Source organism: Motacilla alba, chromosome 20 (assembly GCF_015832195.1).
Source record: "Motacilla alba alba isolate MOTALB_02 chromosome 20, Motacilla_alba_V1.0_pri, whole genome shotgun sequence".
In the NCBI taxonomy this organism is placed as follows: domain Eukaryota; kingdom Metazoa; phylum Chordata; class Aves; order Passeriformes; family Motacillidae; genus Motacilla; species Motacilla alba.
In genome coordinates this window covers 1,014,468-1,035,285 of record NC_052035.1, presented here as the reverse complement: position 1 = coordinate 1,035,285, position 20,818 = coordinate 1,014,468, and the positions used below count along the sequence as shown (strand labels likewise).

General features: G+C 57.5%; 2 protein-coding genes across 9 annotated transcripts in view; one reads left to right on the top strand and one right to left on the bottom strand.

The window, feature by feature from the left end:
* DLGAP4 (DLG associated protein 4) overlaps positions 1 to 9,336 on the top strand; it is a 266,306-nt gene extending 256,970 nt beyond the window's left edge. For 3 of the 7 annotated variants that reach the window (XM_038158946.1, XM_038158941.1, XM_038158945.1), the window contains 6 exons: positions 915 to 1,276; positions 2,595 to 2,686; positions 3,115 to 3,524; positions 5,241 to 5,332; positions 6,466 to 6,618; positions 7,707 to 9,336. In XM_038158946.1, the coding sequence (XP_038014874.1) occupies positions 915 to 1,276; positions 2,595 to 2,686; positions 3,115 to 3,524; positions 5,241 to 5,332; positions 6,466 to 6,618; positions 7,707 to 7,922 (1,325 nt within the window). In that variant the 3' untranslated portion in view covers positions 7,923 to 9,336. The other 4 variants (XM_038158940.1, XM_038158943.1, XM_038158942.1 and 1 more) reach the window with 2 other exon arrangements.
* A 2,768-nt stretch (positions 9,337 to 12,104) lies between these two features.
* On the bottom strand, positions 12,105 to 19,354 carry TGIF2 (TGFB induced factor homeobox 2). Of its 2 annotated transcripts, none has more exons than XM_038159199.1 (3): positions 19,205 to 19,354; positions 17,856 to 18,091; positions 12,105 to 14,473 (listed from the first exon to the last, which is right to left on the bottom strand). In XM_038159199.1, the coding sequence occupies exons 2-3, from the start codon at positions 18,054 to 18,056 to the stop codon at positions 13,937 to 13,939; spliced, it is 738 nt and encodes a 245-aa protein (XP_038015127.1). In that variant the 5' UTR covers positions 18,057 to 18,091; positions 19,205 to 19,354; the 3' UTR covers positions 12,105 to 13,936. The 2 variants fall into 2 exon arrangements, with proteins under 2 accessions (XP_038015127.1, XP_038015126.1); XM_038159198.1 differs by lacking the exon at positions 19,205 to 19,354 and adding an exon at positions 18,898 to 19,151.
* Between the last annotated feature and the right edge of the window lie 1,464 nt (positions 19,355 to 20,818).

The following is a 20,818-nucleotide window of genomic DNA, read 5'->3' as shown; positions in this document are numbered from 1 at the left end:
GCCCTGCCCAGTGCAGCCTGACCTGGATGCACAGCAGCTGGAGTGGGACTGTGGCCTCAGGGGCTTGTATATCCTGGGCAGACTGAGAGCCTAAACATGGCTGCTGCAGCATCCACATGGATTTTACTTTATTTTACATGTGTTTTCACTGGGGGACTTCTATCCTGGCTAGCCAGAGACAGGAGCAGTTTGGGGCTGTGACTGCTGTCCAGGTTCGTGTGGCCAGCCACGTATTTATCCCTACAGGTGGGATATGTGTGTTCTGTGTCTGCTGGGCACACGTCTCCAGCCTTGCTGCCACTTGGATCTGGGGTCATGGAGTAGGAGCCTCACCACTCTTGGGCTGTTGCATCCAGACAATGCCTTTTCTTCTGGCATGAAGCAGCTGGGCTTGTCAGGGGCTTCAAATGTGTGTTCCTGCCATCAACATCTAACAAATTTTATGGCTTCTTTCCATTTTTATAGGAAAAACCATCACCCTGATCCAGACATTGAAACTCGTCAACTGATGGGACAAAGAGCTGAGGCACTTGGCTGTACTAGGACACTAAAACATAGGGTTTAGCCAAAGAATATTTCCCCACTGTGGAGGCTTACACCTGCCAAACCCTGTTGCATTCTTGGGAGGCTTTTCTATCCCCCTTCTCCATTTCCACATTTCCACACATCATGGTATTCCTTTTGACTTCTTTTGCAAGCTAGCTCTGGCTCTGCCTTCGCTTCCCTTATGCTTTGGTGTGGGTCCCCAGCGTGAGCTGCTGCCTGTGGGCTGGTTCTGCACCTCTGCCTCCAGCTGCTGCTCGGAGGCTCCTCTTGGATGTCGTGACTGACCTGCTTTTTCTCTCTCTTCCACTGTATCTCTTTCCCTCCAACCTGTCTCCTGCGTTCTCCGTTCTCCCCCTCCGTCCCTGCAGGTTCATCATGCCTAGTGGCATATAAAAAGACTCCACCTCCCGTCCCACCTCGGACCACGTCCAAGCCGTTCATCTCTGTCACTGTGCAGAGCAGCACTGAGTCAGCCCAGGACACCTACCTGGACAGCCAGGACCACAAGAGTGAGGTCACCAGCCAGTCGGGGCTCAGCAATTCCTCAGACAGCTTGGACAGCACCAGGACACCCAGCGTCACCAGGGGCAGCATCGTGACTCCGGCCAGAGACACTCCAGAGTTACCTCAGAAAAATGCAACTTTGAAAAGTGACAAAGGGACTCTGACTAACGAAGAGCCTAAAGTGGAGAATATCCCCAAAAGAAAGCTATCATCTATAGGAATACAAGTATGGAATAGTTTGTTCTTCTTTGTCCCAAGGAATGTCCTTGCCCCATCCATTTAGCATGTACCTTTTCTGTGACCAGGTGTGCATCTGAGCTCACTTTGAATAGCAAGGGACACTCCCTGCCTTGCCTGTGTTCCCAGGATGAGAGACAGCGGCACTTTCCCTTAACAGCCCAGAAAGGACTAAGCTCTTTTAGTACAAATTTAAAATGTTTTCTAGAGCAGACGGGCCATGTTAACTGGGTGAGTCCCTCTGAGGAGGCCTTTTGCTGCTGGTCTGCCTGTGCCCTGTAGTCTGTATTGCTTCCAATCAGTCTGCTTCTAGTCCATCATGGTTGTAGGGACAATTCTCCCCTGAGAGGTGGGCCCTTCTGCTTGATGTCCTTGTGGGAAGGGCTCCTGCAGTGCCAAGTGGTCCCAGGGCTGCAGGCAGGAGGGTGCAATTCCTTGCTACCCCATGTTCCCAGCAGGTTGGTGCTTCCCTTGCTGGAAGCATTTAACTGTGGGAATAGATGAAAATGAGCTGTGGATAACACAGTGAAATGAGAGCCCAGTGAGTAGCATAAATTGGTGCCTTAGTCAGCACAATGCATCCTCTGGGGCTGTGCCCTCCTCTGGGACAGGTTTCTCAGTCACAAGTGACTGTGAGCTCTGGTTCTGTCCCAGGTGCAGGGGAGCTTGGGCAGCTCCAAGTGCAGGATCTGAGCTTTGAGCTGTTCTGTGTGTGCTGAATGAGTTCTCCATCAGCTTTACAGCAAGGCCAGCTCAGTACAGGTGACAGTGAAGGGCTCTCAGCAAGGCTGGTGGGACAGAGCACCCGAAAGGGCAGCAAGGGGAGCAAAACACACTGGAGAGGCTGACTGCCTTCCACTGCTTTTCCTTTTCTGAGCTGGTTCTTAAGTTACCTGGATTTCTTTCCTAAAACCTTCTAACCCTCTTATCCAGAGCCATGGAGGGTGTCAATCCCTGGGAGAGAGGCTTTGCTGTCAGTCTCAATCACCTTGCTGTCCTCCCTTGAATGCCATGGTCCCTGACTGTGTGGGATGCCACAGGCACAGGGACACAGCCCTAGCCATGCAGAACCCAGAGCTCCTGGCACAGGTGGTGGCAGCAGCCTGGCAGGACACAGCCCTGCTCCTGAGGTGGGAGCAGAGCTGAGCAGTAGCCTCATGCCTGTCCTTAGCCAGCCTTCCCATGTGGTGTCAGCATGCTCTGTGTGTGCACACTCCTGGTCTACTAATGTGGATTCCAGCCAGAAGTTCTTGTGTCTGTTTTTGTCTGTGTCTTTCTTTTTTTTTTTTTTTTTTTTGTTCAATAAGGTTGACTGCCTTCAGCCAGTGGCAAAAGAGGAGCCTCCTCCACCAGCCACCAAATTCCAGTCCATCGGGGTACAGGTAGAGGACGAGTGGCGGTAAGTGAGACACAACTTGTGCAGTTCCCTTTTTTTTTTAAATTGTGCCTCCCCCACTTGTGCTTAGACCTTCTTCCCTGTTTTGTGCCAGTGAGTGGTGTTGAATGAGGCCCATGGAGAGCTCTTCCTCCACAGTGCACACCCACTGCAAAAAGCATTTGTTCTCTAACAGCCAAATCAATGGGAGATTGAAATTAAATCAAAAATTTTAAAATTCCAAGCTGTAATTATAGTCATGCGTCAGCCCTCTCATCTGAACAGCCGGCTGCAGTAAGCAGGCAACCTTGTAATTGTGTGTGTGTGAGTGTGTGGTGTGTCTGTGTGTGAGGAGGGGCAGGGGCTCTGCTGTGGCCATGGATTTTGCTGTCGGTGTGGAAGGCCAGCCAGGCTGAACCCTGCTATTGAATGGTGGCTTTTGATCCCTGCAGAAACAGCCACTCTCGCAGCATGTCCTCCAAACAGGACACAGACTCTGACACACAGGAGCCCAATAACTCCAGCTGTAAATCATCTGAGAGAAGCCTCGCTGAGTGCCCCCAGCACAACAACTCTGTTGGTGTTGATGCCCCCACCAGGCAACCAGCCAAGCCCTCACAGATTAAGAGAAACCTCTCCTATGGAGAAAACAACGACCCAGCCCTGGAGCCTTCTTCTCTCCCTCCTCCTGACCCCTGGCTTGAGAGCTCCTCCACATCACCATCGGAGCCAGCGCAGCCGGGGCCCTGCCGGCGGGATGGCTTCTGGTTCCTGAAGCTGCTGCAGGCAGAGACCGAGCGCCTGGAGGGCTGGTGCCGCCAGATGGACCAGGAGACCAAAGAGAACAATCTCTCTGAGGAAGGTGGGTGGGGGCAGGAGCTCCTCCCTCAAGAAGGAGTTGGAGCTGAGTATTGGGTCAGTTAAATTGTGGCTGCCCCATCCGTGGAAGTGTCCAAGGCCAGGTTGGACAGGGCTTGGAGCAGTGTGGTCTAGTGAAAGGTGTCCCTGCCCATGGAATGAGGAGAGTTCTAATGTCCTGGTCCCTTCCCTCCCAAACCATTCTGGGGTTCTTTGAAATTGCTGACAGCCCACAGAGCCAGAGCATGGAGATGAGGATGAGATAAGGAATGTTTGTTCTTTGGAAAGGGTAATGTAGCTTCTTGTAGCAAATGGAGTACAGTGTAATGCTGTGATGCAGCATGAAAGATGTACAGGGCATAGTGCGGCTTCTGACAACTCAAAACTGCTAAAAGCTGAAATGGATTTAATCTTAAAAAAGGTCAAATGGAAAAAGCTTTTAGGGAGGCTATCGGATCTCTCCCTGCCTCACCCATTACTCTCAAACAGGCAAGGGAGACCTTAGCTGGCAGTGGGGCAGAAGGAACACAACTTTGGAGCTTGTTCCCTCAGTTCAGTTGATGAACTGGTCTTTAAAGCAGAGGTTTCTTCACATGGGAAAGCCTCACTGAATTTGTGCTGGGTACACCAAAAGCATGGAATAGGGAGTCGATTTTATGGGGTTCAGTCCCAGCTGGGCTTGTTAGTCTGTTTTCAAATGCCTCGGCAAATCCTGGGCTTTTTGCAGTGGGGATAATGCTCTCTGGTGCGTACAGAGTGACAGGAGTGGGTGTCGTGGCTGCAAAGAGCAGGATCTTTGTGTGGAGCCTGGTTTTGATATTTGTAAAACCTGAGAAAGGTGAAACAAAGGTGAGGCTCAGTTTTAGCTCACTGTCACTGCTGGGTCTCCAGGAGTTAATCTCTAATCTGATTCCCTGAGGTGCTGCCTAGCAGGGAATCTCCCTGCCTCGGGGCTGGCCTGGCTTGACCTGTGACAAGGAAAAGACAGCAAGACCTGCATGGCATTGTTCTTTGTGCCAGGAGCAGGCTGCTTGGTTGTGTAACCACAGCCTTGGTGGGTGGGAGAGCCCAGGGTGTGCTCGTCCAGCCAGGATCTGCTGAGCAGGCTCGGGGGCAGGACTCAGTAGTCCCTGTTGGTGATGCAGCTTACAGGCACATGGGGCTCTGAACCTGCCTCTGGGAGGGAAAAGCACAGACTGTATTTCCTCTAATGAGCAGAGAAACATGTCCATGCCCAGAGGCTGCTTGGAAAACCCATTAAGAGCAGCACAAAGTCCTGGGTGTTAAAAGCCCTGGCCTGTGTGTTAATCCCTACTAGTACAGGAGGCTGGAGAGTGGTCCCTTTGTCACCTTTCCCCTGGGCAGGGCTGGGAGAGCCGGCTGGGATCTCTAAGCAGGTGCCAGCAGACTTTGCTGAGGTGGTGTTGGTGGTTCTCTGAGGGGCCGAGGGCAGTTTGAGGAGCTCCCTGCCAGCTTGGATATTGTAATGTCCTCAGCCAGGTCTGTGTTTGGCCTGCCAGAAGGAGCAATGGCAGACAAATGTAGTTTCAAAAATCTTGTTCATGAGAGCAGTTGGTGCCTTGAGGATCTCTGAAATTCCTTTTCTGATGACTCCAGTGTTTCTTTGCTCCAGAAATGCGGGAGCTCATTGCTACAGTTAATAGTCTGTTTAATTCAGGTCTTTTATTTCCTCTTTTTTCTTCTTTTTTATCCCCCACAGTCTTAGGAAAAGTCCTGAGTGCAGTGGGCAGTGCACAGTTACTAATGTCACAGAAGTTCCAGCAATTCCATGGCCTCTGTGAGCAAAACTTGGTGAGTCTGGATCTCTTTTTCCTGGTTTCTGAGAGGATGCCTCTCTGAACAGCACTACAAGGACTTAGTGTTAACAGGCTGCAGTCCCTGTGAAAACAAAGCCACAGCCTGCAGTGCCAGCCGGGGGAAGGCTGGGTTAGCAGAGAGGTGCCTCCTGCTTCTGAAGGGCTTTTTGAGGCAAACCCCTGAGGCTGGGCCAGATGGGGGGGACTGTTTGAAAAGTCTGCTCTTGACCACACATGCTCCCTTTGCATGTGTGGCTGGTGACACTGTCCCCAGGTCACTGGAATTGATCTCTGAAAGGGAATGCAGGGCTTTGCCCTTGCTCAGAGCTGACCTGGCTAATGGGGATTGATGGAATCTGTGGTTTAGTTTTCCCCTCAAGCTTTATGGTAATATGGATTTTGCAAACTTCCTCAGGGGTGAATTCCCCTTTAGATGTAACATCATCTTGGAGAGACTTGAGAGCAGGAGGGGGTAAAGTGCTGATCCCAGCTGAGCAGCAGCATCAGCAGACCTTTGAGTGAGCTGCTCGGATCTGATCCCATGCGTTCCAGGGTCTGTGGTGGTGGTTCAGCTGTCCAGGAACTGGGAAAATCCTATTCTTGGAAGAAACTTAAGCTACTTAAAATTTTTCAACCCAGCCTGAGAAGTACTGATGCTTTCAGGTTGTTTTGGGCAGAAATGTAGCAAAATAATTTTGCTCATGAGAGCTCACTTTGGCTTCTTGGAGTGCTGCACATCCAGGCATCAGAGCTGCGTATCTATTTCCATCATTTCCCCCCCCTGAAATGGGGGTCTCTGTTAGAAACCAGTGTTGTCGCTCTGATTGCCATGCTGGGTGCCTGCTGATGGAGGTTCCTGCTGTGGGTTTAATGCCAGCACTGGGTGTCTGGTTCAGGATTACTCTGCTGTAAGGAGGAGTGCAGTCAGGACCTGCTTCCTGAGCTTGACAGAAATTATTTGGGCTCTAAATGATGGCTTTGTGTGTCCATGGTCAGGGTCGGTGTCTCCTGTGAATTCTCACTGGGTCTGGTTGCAGGCAGACATAAGAGGGGTGAAGGTAATGTGCACACTGCTCTGCTGGGTGTGTTCTTTCTGAAATGGGGTTTTTAATGCTTCTCCCCTTCTAGAACCCTAATGCCAATCCCAGACCCACAGCCCAGGACTTGGCTGGATTTTGGGATCTCCTCCAGCTGTCCATTGAAGACATCAGCATGAAGTTTGACGAGCTGTACCACCTCAAAGCTAATAGCTGGCAATTGTCAGAGACACCGGAGAGAAAGGTGAGTGAGGGGCGCTGGGGTGTCGCCACAGCACCTCATACACATTTGGGGTACCTGAGGTCTGGTTTTGTCTGCAAACAGATGCTCCCATGGGCTTTTACCATCCTGCACTTGTCATCTCTCAGCATCACAAGGCACCAAGGCCATTCCTCTTGAGTAATAGTGGGAACAGTTTTGTGCAAGGGGAAAAGGTGTTGGATGGAGAGAGCCCAGAGTGGTGAGCAGTGGTGCAGGGGCCTCGACTGTTCCTAGCACTGTGTAGATGGATTTAACTATCCCTTGTGCCCAAGTAATGTGAAAAACAACTTGAACCTTTGAAAAATGCAGGAGAGGTGGGGTCCTGGCTTTACCAGTAAGGGTAGGGAGGACTGTGGCTCAGGGCACAGCGACTTATTAAAATTTTGCAGTTCCACATCAAGTTGTGTCTTTGTGCTGCCTGTGCTGTGCTCTGAACTGCAGCTGAACCAGACAATCTCTGAACTCCAGGCTACTCCAGAAGAACCCTGTACAGTGGAAGCTGCATGGAGGGGAGGGTTAGGCTGGATAACAGGAAAGAAAAAGTTCTCCCCACAGAGGGTGCTGGGCACTGCCAAGGCTCCCCAGGGAATGGGCACAGCCTCGAGGTTGCCAGAGCTCCAGGAGTGTTTGGACGCTGCTCCCGGGCACAGGGTCTCCTGCAGGTACTGTCCATGCAGAGGTTGGACTTGATGACCCTGATTGTGGAGCATCAGCCCCTGGATTGTGGACTTCCATCCCAGGAAATGTCCAAGGCCAGGTTGGACAGGGTCTAGTGGAAGGCATCCCTGCCATGGCAGGGGGTGGAACTGGATGATCTTCCAACCCAGATCATTCTGTGAGTCTGTGATTGTTGCAGGTCCCTTCCCATTCAGGACATTCTGTGATTCCGTGAAATGCAAAATGGCTCCTTGTAGAAACAGGGGCAGTTGATTTTGAGGGGTGTCTGGCTGCAGAGCTGCTCTCCCCAACACCATACCAGTCCCTCCGGCAAGGCCACCCCTGGGCTGAGCCAGCGCCCAGCTGCCCACATTTGTATCAGGTCTGGGTTTTTCCTTACTGTCTCCCTAAAGGAAGAGAAGAAACCACCCCCTCCAGTGCCAAAGAAGCCGGCCAAGTCCAAATCGCAGCTGAGCCGGGACAAAGGCTCCGACTCGGACAAGCAGCGGCAGGAGGCGCGGAAACGGCTGATGGCAGCCAAGCGCGCAGCCTCCGTGCGGCAGAACTCGGCCACCGAGAGCGCCGACAGCATCGAGATCTACGTCCCTGAGGCCCAGACCCGCCTCTGAGCCCGGCCACGGCCAGCCCGCGGCTTTTATAAGTCATTAAATGGGAAAAAAAAGGTTCTCTCGAAACTAGTGTGATTTATTCAGTCTAGAGACAATGAGCCATCCTCGAAAAGGGCTCCTGAGTTGGCTTTTTTCTCTCTCAGCTTTAAGTAATGAAGATTTTAACAAAAAAAAATACAAACAAAAAAAAATTTTAAAAAAAGAAAAATTGCCCCTCGTTTTCTCCCCAGCTGTGGTGTTGCTGAATGGACTGGACAGACTCCAGGGAACTCCAGCCCCTCGACTTGGAACTTCAGTCTTTTTACTTGTTCTATCTCATGAAAATTATTAGCTTGTTTACAAGAAGAGGACAAGAAAACACGAAGCCTTGAGCACTTGCCATGCTGTGTTCTTCCTCCTCCTCAGATCTGTTCTGCCCTTCTCATCCTTTATTTTTCCCTCCTCCTGCTCCCATTCTCCCACCCTTTGCATGGTTTCGGTTCCCGTGTCCGGACCCCCCTGTCCCCATAGAGAACACCTGTGGTGTGTCATTCCTGCTGCCCTCTCCAGCCAGCAGCCTGCTGGGCTTTGTGTTCTTGGGATGGGGATGTTGGGGTGGGGGAGGACGGGCACAGGGGGCCCTATCCTCAGCTTGTTGGAGGGAGAGGACGCCAGGGCTGTGGAATGTGGGGTTGAAATGCAGCCCAGAAGCAAAATGTGCAATAAACCTGGCACAGGGGATCCCGAGAGCCGGAACCCTCTCCGGGCACAGGAGCAGAGCTGAAGGAGCACAGAGCATGAGCCACATCACTATGGTTTCCCTCCTCTTCCTATTCCCACACCGCTGTCCTTGGCTGGCTGATGGAGAGAGGAGCTGCTGCAGCGGTGGCTGTGGGGTCACCGTGTCCAGGAGGAGACAGGAGGCTGTACATATGCACATACACAGTAGTACCTGTATAGTAATTCCTACACACGGATCCTGCCCACGCCACCGCGGGGGTGGGCAGATGTATAGCATATATTTTTACATGTACTATATCTAGATGTGTGTCCAAGTGTGTGTAAAAATATATACCCTGTGTGTAAGCAGATGACTATTTTTTCCTTATCTCCCTGCTCTCTGGGTAGAGGAAGGATTGCTAAATCTTTTTTAGCCCATTTTTTCTTCCCCTTTGTAGGTCTCCTTTCTGGTCTGGCTCCTCGGAGCCAGAGCTGCCACCCCCTGATTCTTTGCCACCCTCTCACACAGAAGGTTTTTGTCCCATCCTGAGGGATCTCGCTGGGGATTTTTTTTTTTTTTCCTCTTCACACGTTTGAACAAGTTGGGAGATTGTGTGCTACTGTCATGGGGGTGGAGGTGGAATCCCAGTGGTTTCAGTAAGAGTGTTGGTGATCCAGAAGGCAAAAAATAAATAAAAGTGAAATCCTGAATGATGCCTGCTGCCCATTATGTGCTGTCTGGGGCTGTCCATGAACATGGTTCTGAGGTCTCTGCCCCCAGCCATAGAATTCCCAAAGCTTGTCTGTGCTGGGATTCAAATTGGGCTGGGGGTGGGGGTCAGGCTCTGCTCCCAGAGGACAAGTGGAAGCAGCCTCAGGTTGCTCCAGGGGCAGTTTACATTGGATATTGGGGGAAAGTCCTTCATGGAAAATGTGGTCAGGGCTGCCCAGGGCAGGGGGAGAGGCCCCAGCGCTGGAGGTGTTGAAAAGGTCTGTGCAGGTGGCACCTGGTTGTGTGTGGGCATGGTGGGGTTTGGCAGCAGCTGGGACTCCTGGAGGCCTTTCTCAAACCTAAAGCTTCCATGGGGGCAGAGATTTTGTTGGGCTGCACTGTCAGGTTTCAGGGCGGATGCAGCTTTAGGGAGCGCTAGCAGAGAAACAGGGAACACCAAGGAGCTGTGGGGGTTAATTTATTTATTTTATCATTTACTCTTCCCTGCTGCTGCTTAGGGAGTGGTCAAGCTCTCCTTGCTGCCCGGGGCTGGGCTTGCTCATAATATTTATATTCTTATATAATATGGATTTGTATGTATATGTGCATATATTTTAACATGTAAGTGAATTTATAAAGCTGTAAAAATTAATTAATTTTAATATGGTTTTGTATCTTATAATTAATACAATATTTTAAATTCTGCTACATGAATTAAAATACATATACAAATATAGAGGTACATACTTCTATATGCATATACATATAAATATGTGTAACACATGTACAAAATGTGTTATACGTATTTAGACACACCTTTCATAAATCTGAGAATTATTTGTTGCAGATATTTAACACCGCTTTTGTAAATAATTTCATGCCCACTCCTTGTATCCACCTGTTCTGAGCCCAAAGGACAAGGGCAGCCAATCACGGGGCTGGCTGAGATCACGTGGGGATGGTGTCACGAGATGGCTGCCTGCCAATCACAGCGCGGCGTGACGTTTAACAAAATGGCTGCGCCCTGCCATAAGATGGCGGGTGAAACAAAATGGCCGCCCCCAGTAGACACGAGTGGTGAGGCCGTGTGTCACAGTACTTCCGGGCCCTATCAACCAATCACAGCATAGAGCGTCTGCTGCGGTGAGTGGCCGTGAGGCTGCTGGGAGAGGGCGGGGCTTGGGGGGCGGTGGGCGTGGCCTCCTCCTGTTCCGCGCCGTGCCCGCCTGTGTCCCGTGTCCCTGGCCGCGTCCGGACTCCGTGTCCCCTGTGCCCTGGCCGCGTCCGGACTCCGTGTCCCCTGTGCCCTGGCCGCGTCCGGACTCCGTGTCCCCTGTGCCCTGGCCGTGTCCCCGTCTCGGCCGGGCGCTGCAGCCCCGCGTTCTCCGGCGCCTGGAGCCGCTCCCGGCTCTTCCCGCGGCTTCCCCGGGCCCAGCCCCTGCCGCGCGAGGCCCGTTCCCCCGGAATCCCCGGGAATGCCCCGCGGCACCGGCTCGGCTCGCTCTGCCCGGCTCGGCCCGGTCCCCGCCCGGAGCAGGACAGCGCCTATCCCCCAGCCCCCCAGGACGGCTCCCGGCTCCGTCCCGGCGCGGGGACAGCCGCGGGGCTGGGGACCCTGGGCGGGCGGAGCCGTGCCGGGACTTTCGGGGACGCGCAGCGGTCCCTGCGGCCTGCGCTGCTCTGGGCACAGCCCCCCCAGCCATGGGGGAGCAGCTGCCAGGGAGGGTCCCGCAGCCTCACCCACTCATGGGGTGTTTTTGGGCAGGGTTGGCAGTGACGGAGCAGTTGGAGAAGTAGGAAAGGCTGGAAGAGCTGGGACTGTTCAACCTGGAGAAGGGAATGCTCCGGGGAGACCTCAGAGCCCCTTCCAGTGCCTAAAGGGGCTCCAGGAGAGCTGGAGGGGGACTTGGGACAAGGCATGGGAATGGCTTCACATTATCAGAGATCAAGGATATTGGGATATTGGGAAGAAATTCCTCCCTGGCACAGGTTACCCAGAGAAGCTTGGCTGCCCCATCCCTACAAGAATCAGAGGCCAGGCTGGACAGATCTTGGAGCACCCTGGGAGAGTGGAAGGTGTCCCTGCCCATGGCAGGGGGCTGTGCCTAAACGGTCTTTGCGGTCTTTCAAACCCAAACCACCCTGGGAAGTACGAGGGTGTCCCGTTGATGAGGCTGTTGTGTGTGCCTGGATCAGAGCCAGGGGCCTGGGGGGCTGCAGGGCTGGGGGCCCTTCTGGAGGACCCCTCCCAGCACCAGCAGCACCAGCTGCTGCCCTGGGAGGCGTTGCAGGTAGGTGTGGGGGCAGGTCAGAGCGGTGCCCCCCCCGTGCCCTACGCTGTCCCTCGGCACTGTGTCCTGAGCCCCCGGGAGCTGCTGCTCTCTGCTGGAGCTGCCTGGGGGTCCCCCAGCCCTGCCGGAGGCACAGACCCCTGTGTGCAGCTCAGGAGCCACGAGGTCTGCCTGGGGCCACAGGAGGGGCAGCAGAGCTGTGGTGTCCCCAGCTGTGACTCCCTGTCACAGTGCAGACCCCCAAGCTGGGCTGGCAGACCCTGCCCTGGCTCCAGCCCCCCACTCCCCATGGGAATGTGCTCCATCCCACATCTCTCGCCCCGAGCACAAAGCCCATGGACAGTGGGAGACACCCAGGTGCTGTTCCAGGGTGGCCCAGGGGTTCCTCCTGGGGGTGGAGAATCAAGTGAGGCACCCACAAATGACAGCTCACTCTGACACACAGCTCATATTTAAAAATATCAACCAAAACTAAAAAAACCTTTTATTTGACAATAGAAAAACAAACAAAAATATATTTACAGTAGTTTGTTATTTCTCCATAAATTTAATTCCAATAACTCCTGCCCTCCCAACTCTCTGGTCCATCCCAGGGCAGCAGCATCAGCCCCTGACACAGACAGAGCTCGGGGGAAGGAAACCACTTGGGTTTGACTGGGGCAAGAGAGCAGGAGGCCAAACAGCCTCTCCCTCCCCCAGGGCAAGGGACACAGCTGCAGGGGGGTGACAAGGCAAGAGTCCCGAAACTGAGGGCTTTCCCTGGGAAGGAGACAAAGGGCAAACGAAGGCCGGACATAGAAATGGAGGTGGGGGTGAGAGGCACACGATGGGCATCCACCCACCCTGGTGCCCCCCAGCGCTGTACAGGGCACCTGCCCAGGTGATGCTGTTGGGAAACCTTCCCACAGCAGCCCCTCCCTGGCACCTTTCTCTGAAGAAATGGGGGGTGGGAACACACCAGTCCCCCAAATCAGTGCATTTCCCTTCCAGCCCCGTCCCCTCCGGTGCTCTCCCCCCGCCCCGCAGAGCTCCCAGTCCTGCGGCTTTACCCCCTCCAGTCATCACCTCATCTGGCTAATTACCGAGGGGATTAGCGCTCCCCGGGCCAGGGCACAGTCACTAACCCACAGTCACATCCCACAGGGGCGCCTGCACGGCACAGCGCCCAGGGACAGCAAGCGACACCCAGCCAAGAGCTGCCCCAGAGCCCAAAAACTGCCCCAGAGCCCCGAACCCCCGCAGGCCCGGCCATGCCAGCACACGCCAGTTTGTCACTAGAGGTCCCCAGTACCGCACAGCCACGCTGCGAGGGGAGGGGACGGAGCGTCCTCCGCCCGCCCAGCGGAGGTTCCTGCCTCCCAGGAACCCCGCGCTGCACTTGCAGAACGCACATGGCCGTGCCCGCACCACGCCTCTTTCCAAAGGTTTTATGGAAAAAATAAAAAATAAAAAGGAAATTAAGTCGGGTACAAAATTCACAGTCTCAGCTCTGCCCTGGCTTGGCCACGCGCTCACTGCTCTGGGCACAGCGTGCACATATTCGGCATGAACTCGAGGGGAAGGCAGGGAAGGTGTGGAAATGCTTACAGATTTAAAAAAATAATAATAATAATAATAAAAGGTAATAATCATGTAATAAATCACAATTAAAGGGAAAATGTTTCAACAAAAAACTTGCTAAACAGCACCACAGAGATTTCTACTGGCAGCATCCTGAACAACCTAAAAAGGAGGAGGAGGGTCCTATTTTTTCCATGATAAAATGCCACAGACTCCATGTTTCCAGTTCATCTGTCCTTTGCCCTTCCCTGGGCAAGGCAGGCCCCCTGGCCAGCACTGAGAAACAAAAAGGCCCCCAAAACCAAAAGGGGGGCCGGGGGGAAGGGTGGCAGGGAGAAAGGATCAGAGATTTGGGAGACAAAGCTCTTCAGCCACAGTCCTTACACTGGCATTAAAAAAAACCCAGGTTCTCTCTGTCTCCCTGAACAGTGCTGGCTGCACCCTTGTTTGCAGGAGAGGAGGAGATCAGCAGGTTTTCCAGGGGAGCTCCAGTGCCCCTCCGGCCGTGCGGCAGGGACAGGGCACTGCCAGCGCTGAGCTCTGGGCACAGACCGGGGCACCGTCCTCGGCAGCCAGGGCATCTCCACGGGAGGATGGCGGGGTGGGACAAGCCTTCCTCTGCCGCCTTGGTTACCGAGAGACACCAGAGCCCCCGGGGGCAGGAGCCGCTCCTGGGATGGGGCTGTGGGGGTGAGGCAGAGGCTGGGAGGGTCGGACCCCCGGGAAGGGCACCCTGCGGGACGCGGCCCGGGTTATTTGGAGGCTCCAGGGGGCTCGGCATGGGGAGCCAGGGGCAGCTGCCCCCCCTGCCGCTGCCGCTCCAGCTCGGCCGCCTTCTGCAGGGCCACCTCCACCAGCAGCTGGAAGCTGCTGAAGTCGTCCCCGAAGAGCTCGGGGGGCGTCGGGGGCGGCGTGTTGAAGAGTCCGGGTGTGGGGCTGCCCGCCTCGGCCCGCGCCAGCAGGGTCAGGGTGCTGCCGCCGGGCCCCGCCCTGGCCACGGCCTCGGGCCCGGGGGGCTTCTCCCACTCGGGGCTGTGGGCGCTCACCACGGCCAGCGCCCGCGCCGGGTGGCACAGTACCGGCGGGCACACCGACATCGACAGCACCTTGGAGGCGCCCGCGGGCGGCACCATGAGCACCCCGGGGCCGGCGGCAGCGCCCCGCGCCACAGCCACGTCGCTGGCTTTGCCCCCGCGGCGGGAGATGGTGAACTGGTTGGGGTCCTTGCCGTCCTTGCGCAGCATGTCGGGGAGCAGCCGCCGCCGGGCGTTGATGAACCAGTTACAGATCTGCGAGGAGAGAGGGCGCGGCGGGGTCAGCCGGGGGCTGCAGCCCCGGGTCAAACCAGCAGCAGCTCCCCTAGACCCAGCGGGCGAGCAGCTCCCACGGCGCCGGACTCCCACAGGTCCCCCCTCAGCCCTGCACCTCCTTCCCGCGCGGCTCCGGAGAGGCGCAACTAGCGCCGGCACCCGCGGAAACCCCAACGCCGCCTGCTTCCTGCCTGGCACCGCCCGCCCGGGGCAGCGCCTTCCTCCCTGCGCCCTGGCCCGGCTGCCCCCGGCCCTGACAGCCCCTCCTGCGGGACCGTACCCCGCGGCTCCTGCTCTCCACCGCAGCACAGGAACGGGCACGGCCGGCGCTGCCCTGGCGCCGAGCCACCCCCACCCACAGCAGCCGTGCCAGGAGCCCCGGGAGCTGCGGGGGTTCTCAGCAGAGCTGCCCCCAGGGCAGGAGGGGCTCAGTGCTGTGCCCCCACTGCAACCCCTAAGCCCCAGCTGCGGGCAGGTACAGCACAGCTCCTGTCATTCCTCAGACAATGCCCATGGCATTGCACAGAGCCAGCTCGGAGCCCACCCTGCAGGTCCCCGGCCTGGGGACAGATTATCCTTCTCCAGGTGACCCATCCTGGAGCTCAGCCCTGTTCCCACACTGCTGCCAACCCGGACAGGAGCACCGAGGCTGCCAGAGCAGACGGATGGCAGGAGAACAGCAAGATGGAAAACCCTTGAAGCCATCAGGTGATGGAGCTGTAGCCACTCAGCCCCTGAACAGGGCTGGGAATGGGACAGCAGAGACACCTTCCTGTGCCTCTGCCCATGAGCGGGGTCACAAGTCATGCTAAAGGCTCTCCCAAACTGCACAGCATGGAGGCAGCACGTCGGGCAGCCCTTTGCCATTATTGAGCCTTGGCCATGGATCGTTTCAGCATCTTTATATAAAATGCTGCATTTAAATAACTGCTTTCTTCCTAGAAAACAATTAGAAGAGAATAAATCAAGGGGGAAAAAAAGTCTGATCTTTCCTAAATCAACAGCTATGGAAAATATTTCCCCCAAGAAGAGAGAACTTGCCACAACTTCAACCACAGCAAGATCTCAGTTGTCGTTTTTTTCTTTACAACAATATTTGGCATTAAAACCCTCAAATACACCAGTCTAACTCCTTTTTCTGTTCCAAACCCCCTCCGTTGCAGGCCTTAGCTGGGTCCCCTTGACACGATCCTGGCCATCCACCACTGTGGTCCCCAACCAGAGAGATGAACTCCCAACAAAAAGCCCAACTCCTCAGTGCTGAGAACCCCCAAAAGCCTGCCTGTCCCCACCACCATGCTCCTTCCAGCATTCAATTCCCACTGGAGAACAGGGCACACAGCCACTGTGACAGTAGGCACTGTCACAGAGCTGGGACATGCTCTGGCTCTGAAGCAGTTTATTTGGTTTAGTCCATCCCTTTTCCTCCCACCAGCACACCCTGCTCTGTCCCTTTGGGCAGTGTCTGTCCCTCAGCACTGTGAGAGCAGCATCTCCTCCACAGGGAGGAAAAGCCCATCCATCCCACAGCTGGGCACAGGCCGGGAAAGCTGCTGCTGTCCAGGAAGCCTCAGTGGTAGCAGGTGCCACTTTCCTAGCACTGGAATTCCTGAAGGGTGGCACAAGACTTCTGCTCTTCCTGATCCCTGGCTGCCATGCACAGCTCCAGCTTCCCAGGCCACTGGAGCAGCCAGGGGGTGCACAAAGAAACAAGGCTGGGGGGGGGAGGGGGTTGGCCAGTGGCTGTGGCAGAGCCCTTCATTCCTGAGGCTTTTTGGAGGGGCCAGATCAGCATCACAGACTGAACCCCACAGCCAGACCATGGGGTGCCCCGCTCTTCCACCCCAGCAGGCTGCTCCCAGAGGGAGCATCCCCACGGGTTCCTGCTGCAGCCCCTCAGGCTGGCAGAAACCCCGGTCCCAGCCCTCGGCTGGCACTGGGGAATGCCATCGGGCTGGGACCCCCTGCACAGTGGGGACAGGGGGCACACGCTGGCTGTGGGGTCACCTGGGGCAAACAACAGCTGGCACACAGCAGGGCCACACCTCAACACAAGCCCACCCGTGTGCCAACCCCCACCCGGGTCCCACAGGGCTCGGGGCACTGACAGCAGGGCACCTGCCAGTCCCGCCCGAGCCCTGGGGCAACCCCCGTGTGCCAGGCACTGTCACGCCAACCTGGGCCAGGACCAGCCCAGTTCCCACAGGCCAGGCCTGTCACTGCTCCCCCGACTCTCAGCCTCAAGCCCAGCCAGAGGCTCCAGGCTGTCCGCAAGCAGCTGCTGGACACGGCTCTGTGGCACAGCCAGCACTCACAGAAACACATTAAAGTGAAAGAGCAGCTTTGCCTTGCTGCCCAGGAAGAGGGCAAGCAGACAGCCCCAGCCCACACTCAGTGTCTGGGCTGGGACAGCTGGCCAGGACCGTGCCGAGTCACAGGGAGAGGAGCCGGAGGTACAGAGGAAGCTCCAGGAGAGGAGCAAACCCACTGACCCTTGCCTGATCCCTGCACCCCACTGCAGCCCAGACCCAGAGAACAGAGTGCAGCCCACACCTTGTCAGGCTGGGAGAGGGGGATGGTGCCCAGAGCACAGGCCTGAGCATGGAGCACAGGGCCAGCAGCTGGGCAGGCCTTCCCAGACACCCCAAACACAGCAGGGACCACACCAGAGTGGGAAGGGCAAGCGCTGCTCACCCCCACTGCTGCCCAGGGCTCCTGCCTGGGCACCCACCCTGGTGCCACATGGAGAACATCAGCCCACAGCTGGGAGCCCGACAGGGAGACTCCTGGACAGGGCTCCCCTTAATGCAGCTGGTGTAACTGGGACCAGGTGGGCCAGCCAGCACTTAGCAGCCCAGGGCACTCCAAGTGCAGCCTAGCCTCTCCCTTCGGGCTAAAATCACAGAATATCCTCAGCTGGAAGGGATCCACGGAGATCATCAAGTCCAACTCCTGGCCTTGCCCAGCCCCAGAGCTGTCCTCTGCCCAGCTCTGTGTGCAGGGGGTGGTCATCGTGCTGGGGGTGTCCAGGGGAACAGGATCAAATAGCATCCCCCAAAACCCTCCCACCTGTGCAGCTTTTACTGACGATGGGGTATTCAGCCTGTCCCCATTCCAGTACCTCCACCTTCCAGCTCCAGCAGAGCTGGTCCCCAGGGATCAGACCTCTCCCAGAAAAAACCCTCCCTTCACATAGGTGCCTTTCCTTCCCCAACATCCCTTCCCTTGCTTCCTTTCTGCCCTTCCGTGGTGAATGATCCCACCCTGCCCAGACCTTTGGGATCCTCGGTGGGGTTCTCCTGTCCCACACCGCATGGCAGTGTCCCCAGCGGTGTCCCAGCGGGTGGGGGCCGGCTCCTACCTGCAGCACGGAGAGGCTGGTCTGCCCCGAGAGGCTGAGCTTCTCCTGCTCCGAAGGGTAGGCGTTGAAGCGGTGTTCGTACAGCCAGTCCCGCAGGATCTTCACCGACTCCTTGGGGAGGTTGCCCCTTCTCTTCCTCTTGCACTGCGAGGGCTCAGGGGATGTGGCGCCGTCCTCGTCCCCCGGGTCACTGTCCGACATGGTGGAGCTGCCCGCGGGACCCCCCTGGCTGAAGCCTGGAGATGGGAACCAAAGGGAGCTTCAGGCGGTGTCCGGTCGGGGGAGGGGAAGGGGCCTCCCACCGACCTCCCCCCGCCTCCACCGGGGGGGGTCTCAGCCCCTCCAGGCCCGCGTGAGGGGGAGTCCCGAGGCAGAGACCCTCGGGGGGGAGGCGGACAAACGACCGGCACCGGCGGGACAACAGGGGCACCAAACAGAGCCCCGGGGGTGCGGAGGATCTCAGCGCACGCACGGGGCTCCGGAGCACTCGGGGTTCGGGGGCACCGCAACTGGGGGAAAAAAAAAATCAAGCGTGGGGTAGGGTGGAGGAGGGGAAGTTAAAAACAAAAACAATCTCAGCAGGAGAAAGAGGCCGGGGCTGGAGAGTGGGAGAGGAACCACGCGGGGTCATTGTGCGGCGGGGATGGAGGCGGGGGCGGCTGTCACGGGCCGGGGCTCGGCTCGGCGGGCCGGGGGCTCGGCGGAGCGGGGGGCTGCGGGCCGGGCCCCGCCGCCCCTCCGGCCGCAACAGGCAGCGAGGGGCCGGGGCCGCCGACACAAAGCGGGGCTGCGGCGGCCGCGGCCCCCCCGGGCGGCGGGGGCAGAGAGGAGCCGGAGAGCGGCCCCCGCACTCCGCCGCCGGCCCCGAGTTGTCCCCGGGCGGGCAAACTCCGCCGTAACTCCGAGCTGCGGGCGGGACCCCCGGCCGCAGCTCCCGCAAACTTCGGGAAGCGCCGGCGCGGCCCGTCCCGTTCCGTCCCGCACAAAGGCGCGGGGCCGCCCCGCTCCCCCCGCGCCCCCCGGGATCCATCTTTGCGCTCACCCCCGGGCCGCCGCCGCCGCCTGGGCGCTCGCATGGGCCGCGCCGGGGTCTCGGTGCCCGGGCCGGTGCGGGGTCGTCCCGCGGCGGCGGGCGGGCAGCCGGGCGCGGCGGAAAGTTTTGGGTGGGCGGCGGTGACAGATGCCGAGACAGAGTTCCCTTTGTTCCCGAGGAGGCAGGAACTCGCCGGGCCCCCCGCCCCCGGCCCCGGCCCCGGCCCGCCCGCCCCCGGCTGTCACCGAGCACCGGGGCCCCCCCGCCACGCCGAGCCCCCCCCCCCCCACCCGCCCCGAGGAGTCCTGGCCGGTACCTGGCGCCGGCGTACCCCCGCGCTCGGCCCCGCTGCCGGACACGGTCCCCGGCGGGAGGGGGCAGGGACAGAGGGAGCCCCGGAGCCCCCGCACCCGCCCGGCCCCGCGGAGCTGCACCCGCACGGGGGCCCAGCCACGGGCACCCACGTGGGGACAGCCAACCCTCGGGACACCCACCAGGGACATCCACTCGGGTGCCCCACAAGGCACTGCACAAGTTCCTTCCCCCGGCTGAATCGTGTAGCTGGGCCCCAGGGGTTACCGATGTCTGTGGACAGGGGACAGGGACAAGGACAGGAGCCACAGGTGTGGGTGACAACCCCAGAGTGACCTCAGAGCACCTTGAAGTTCCACCAGTGCTTCGTTTGGTCTTCACCAGATGGCAAATCAGAAGCCCAGCACATCACTGCTCCCATGACAGAGGAAGGTGTTTCCAAGCAAAGATGGTGACTGAGAAGGAACCAGGTGGAGCCCTTGCTGTGCCATGGCCATCAGGCTGGCCAAGGTCTCTGGAAGCCCTTCTGCTCTCCCTCCTGCTCTCCCTTCTGTGCCTCTCCATGACCACAGCAGAGCCCAAGGTCACCTTCGGAGTTTTGGAGACCAAATTGCCCCGTTTATGTGCTGCTGGTCCAGGATGTGACGAGCATGAGATTTCCCCAGCACAGCTGTGTGCCCTTGTGTGCTGTGGGGCTGGGCTGCACTGTCACCCTCTGCCAGGTGCTCAGTGGAGCCCAAGGGGATGTGTCCATCAGGGGTCCCCTGGAGCAGTGCCTTCATCAGTGGGAAGAGGATAGAGGAGCTGCTCTGAGCAGTGGTGCCACATCCCAGCGCCTGTGATGGACAAAGTGCCACCGTGGGAACCCTGTCCTGCAGCCAGCCCAGAGCCCTGCCCACTGAGAGGCCCCTGTCTTGGGGGGCATCTCCTGGGGATGTCTTTTTTGGGATGTCCCTCCCCTGTCTTGGGCACATCCACGCTCACCCCTGCCAGGCCAAGCACGCTCGTGGGCATCCCCCAGGAGCTGTGTGCTGCTGGAGCACAGCACCCCGAACCTCACCGGGTCCTGCTCCACCTCTCCCCACCAACACTCGACTTGATGCCACCCTGCCCCAGGGGCAGCTCTCCCCTCCCAGGCTCCACCACCTCTGTGCTGCAGCTCCCCACCCTCCCCTCTTTGCTGCTTGCAGGGCAGAAGATGAAAATCCCTTCATGTATTGAAAAAAGCTCCAAACCCCCTTCTTTTATGGGCTATTTTTGGTCTGGGAAAAGCAGGATATGTGGTGCAATAAGGGATTAAATAGCAAAAGAAAAAGGAGAACTCCTTAAATCATTTATTTTGCTGTTTCTAATCTTCCATGACCCGAGTGGAACTGTGTCCCAACCTGCTATCGCTGCATTAATGCCAAGGCAGCAGGGCTGGTGAAGCACAAGTGGGTGTGGGGAGCCCTGGCAGCACCTCCCACCCTCTGCAGGGTCACTCCGGGCAGGGAGCACCCCCGGCCTCCTCTCACACCAAGCTGGCTCCTGAACCACGGCCATCACCGGGAGGGGTGGGCTCATCCTGCCCGCTCTGCTCCCTCTGCAGCCAGGTCTGTGACACCCCAGACCACCCCAG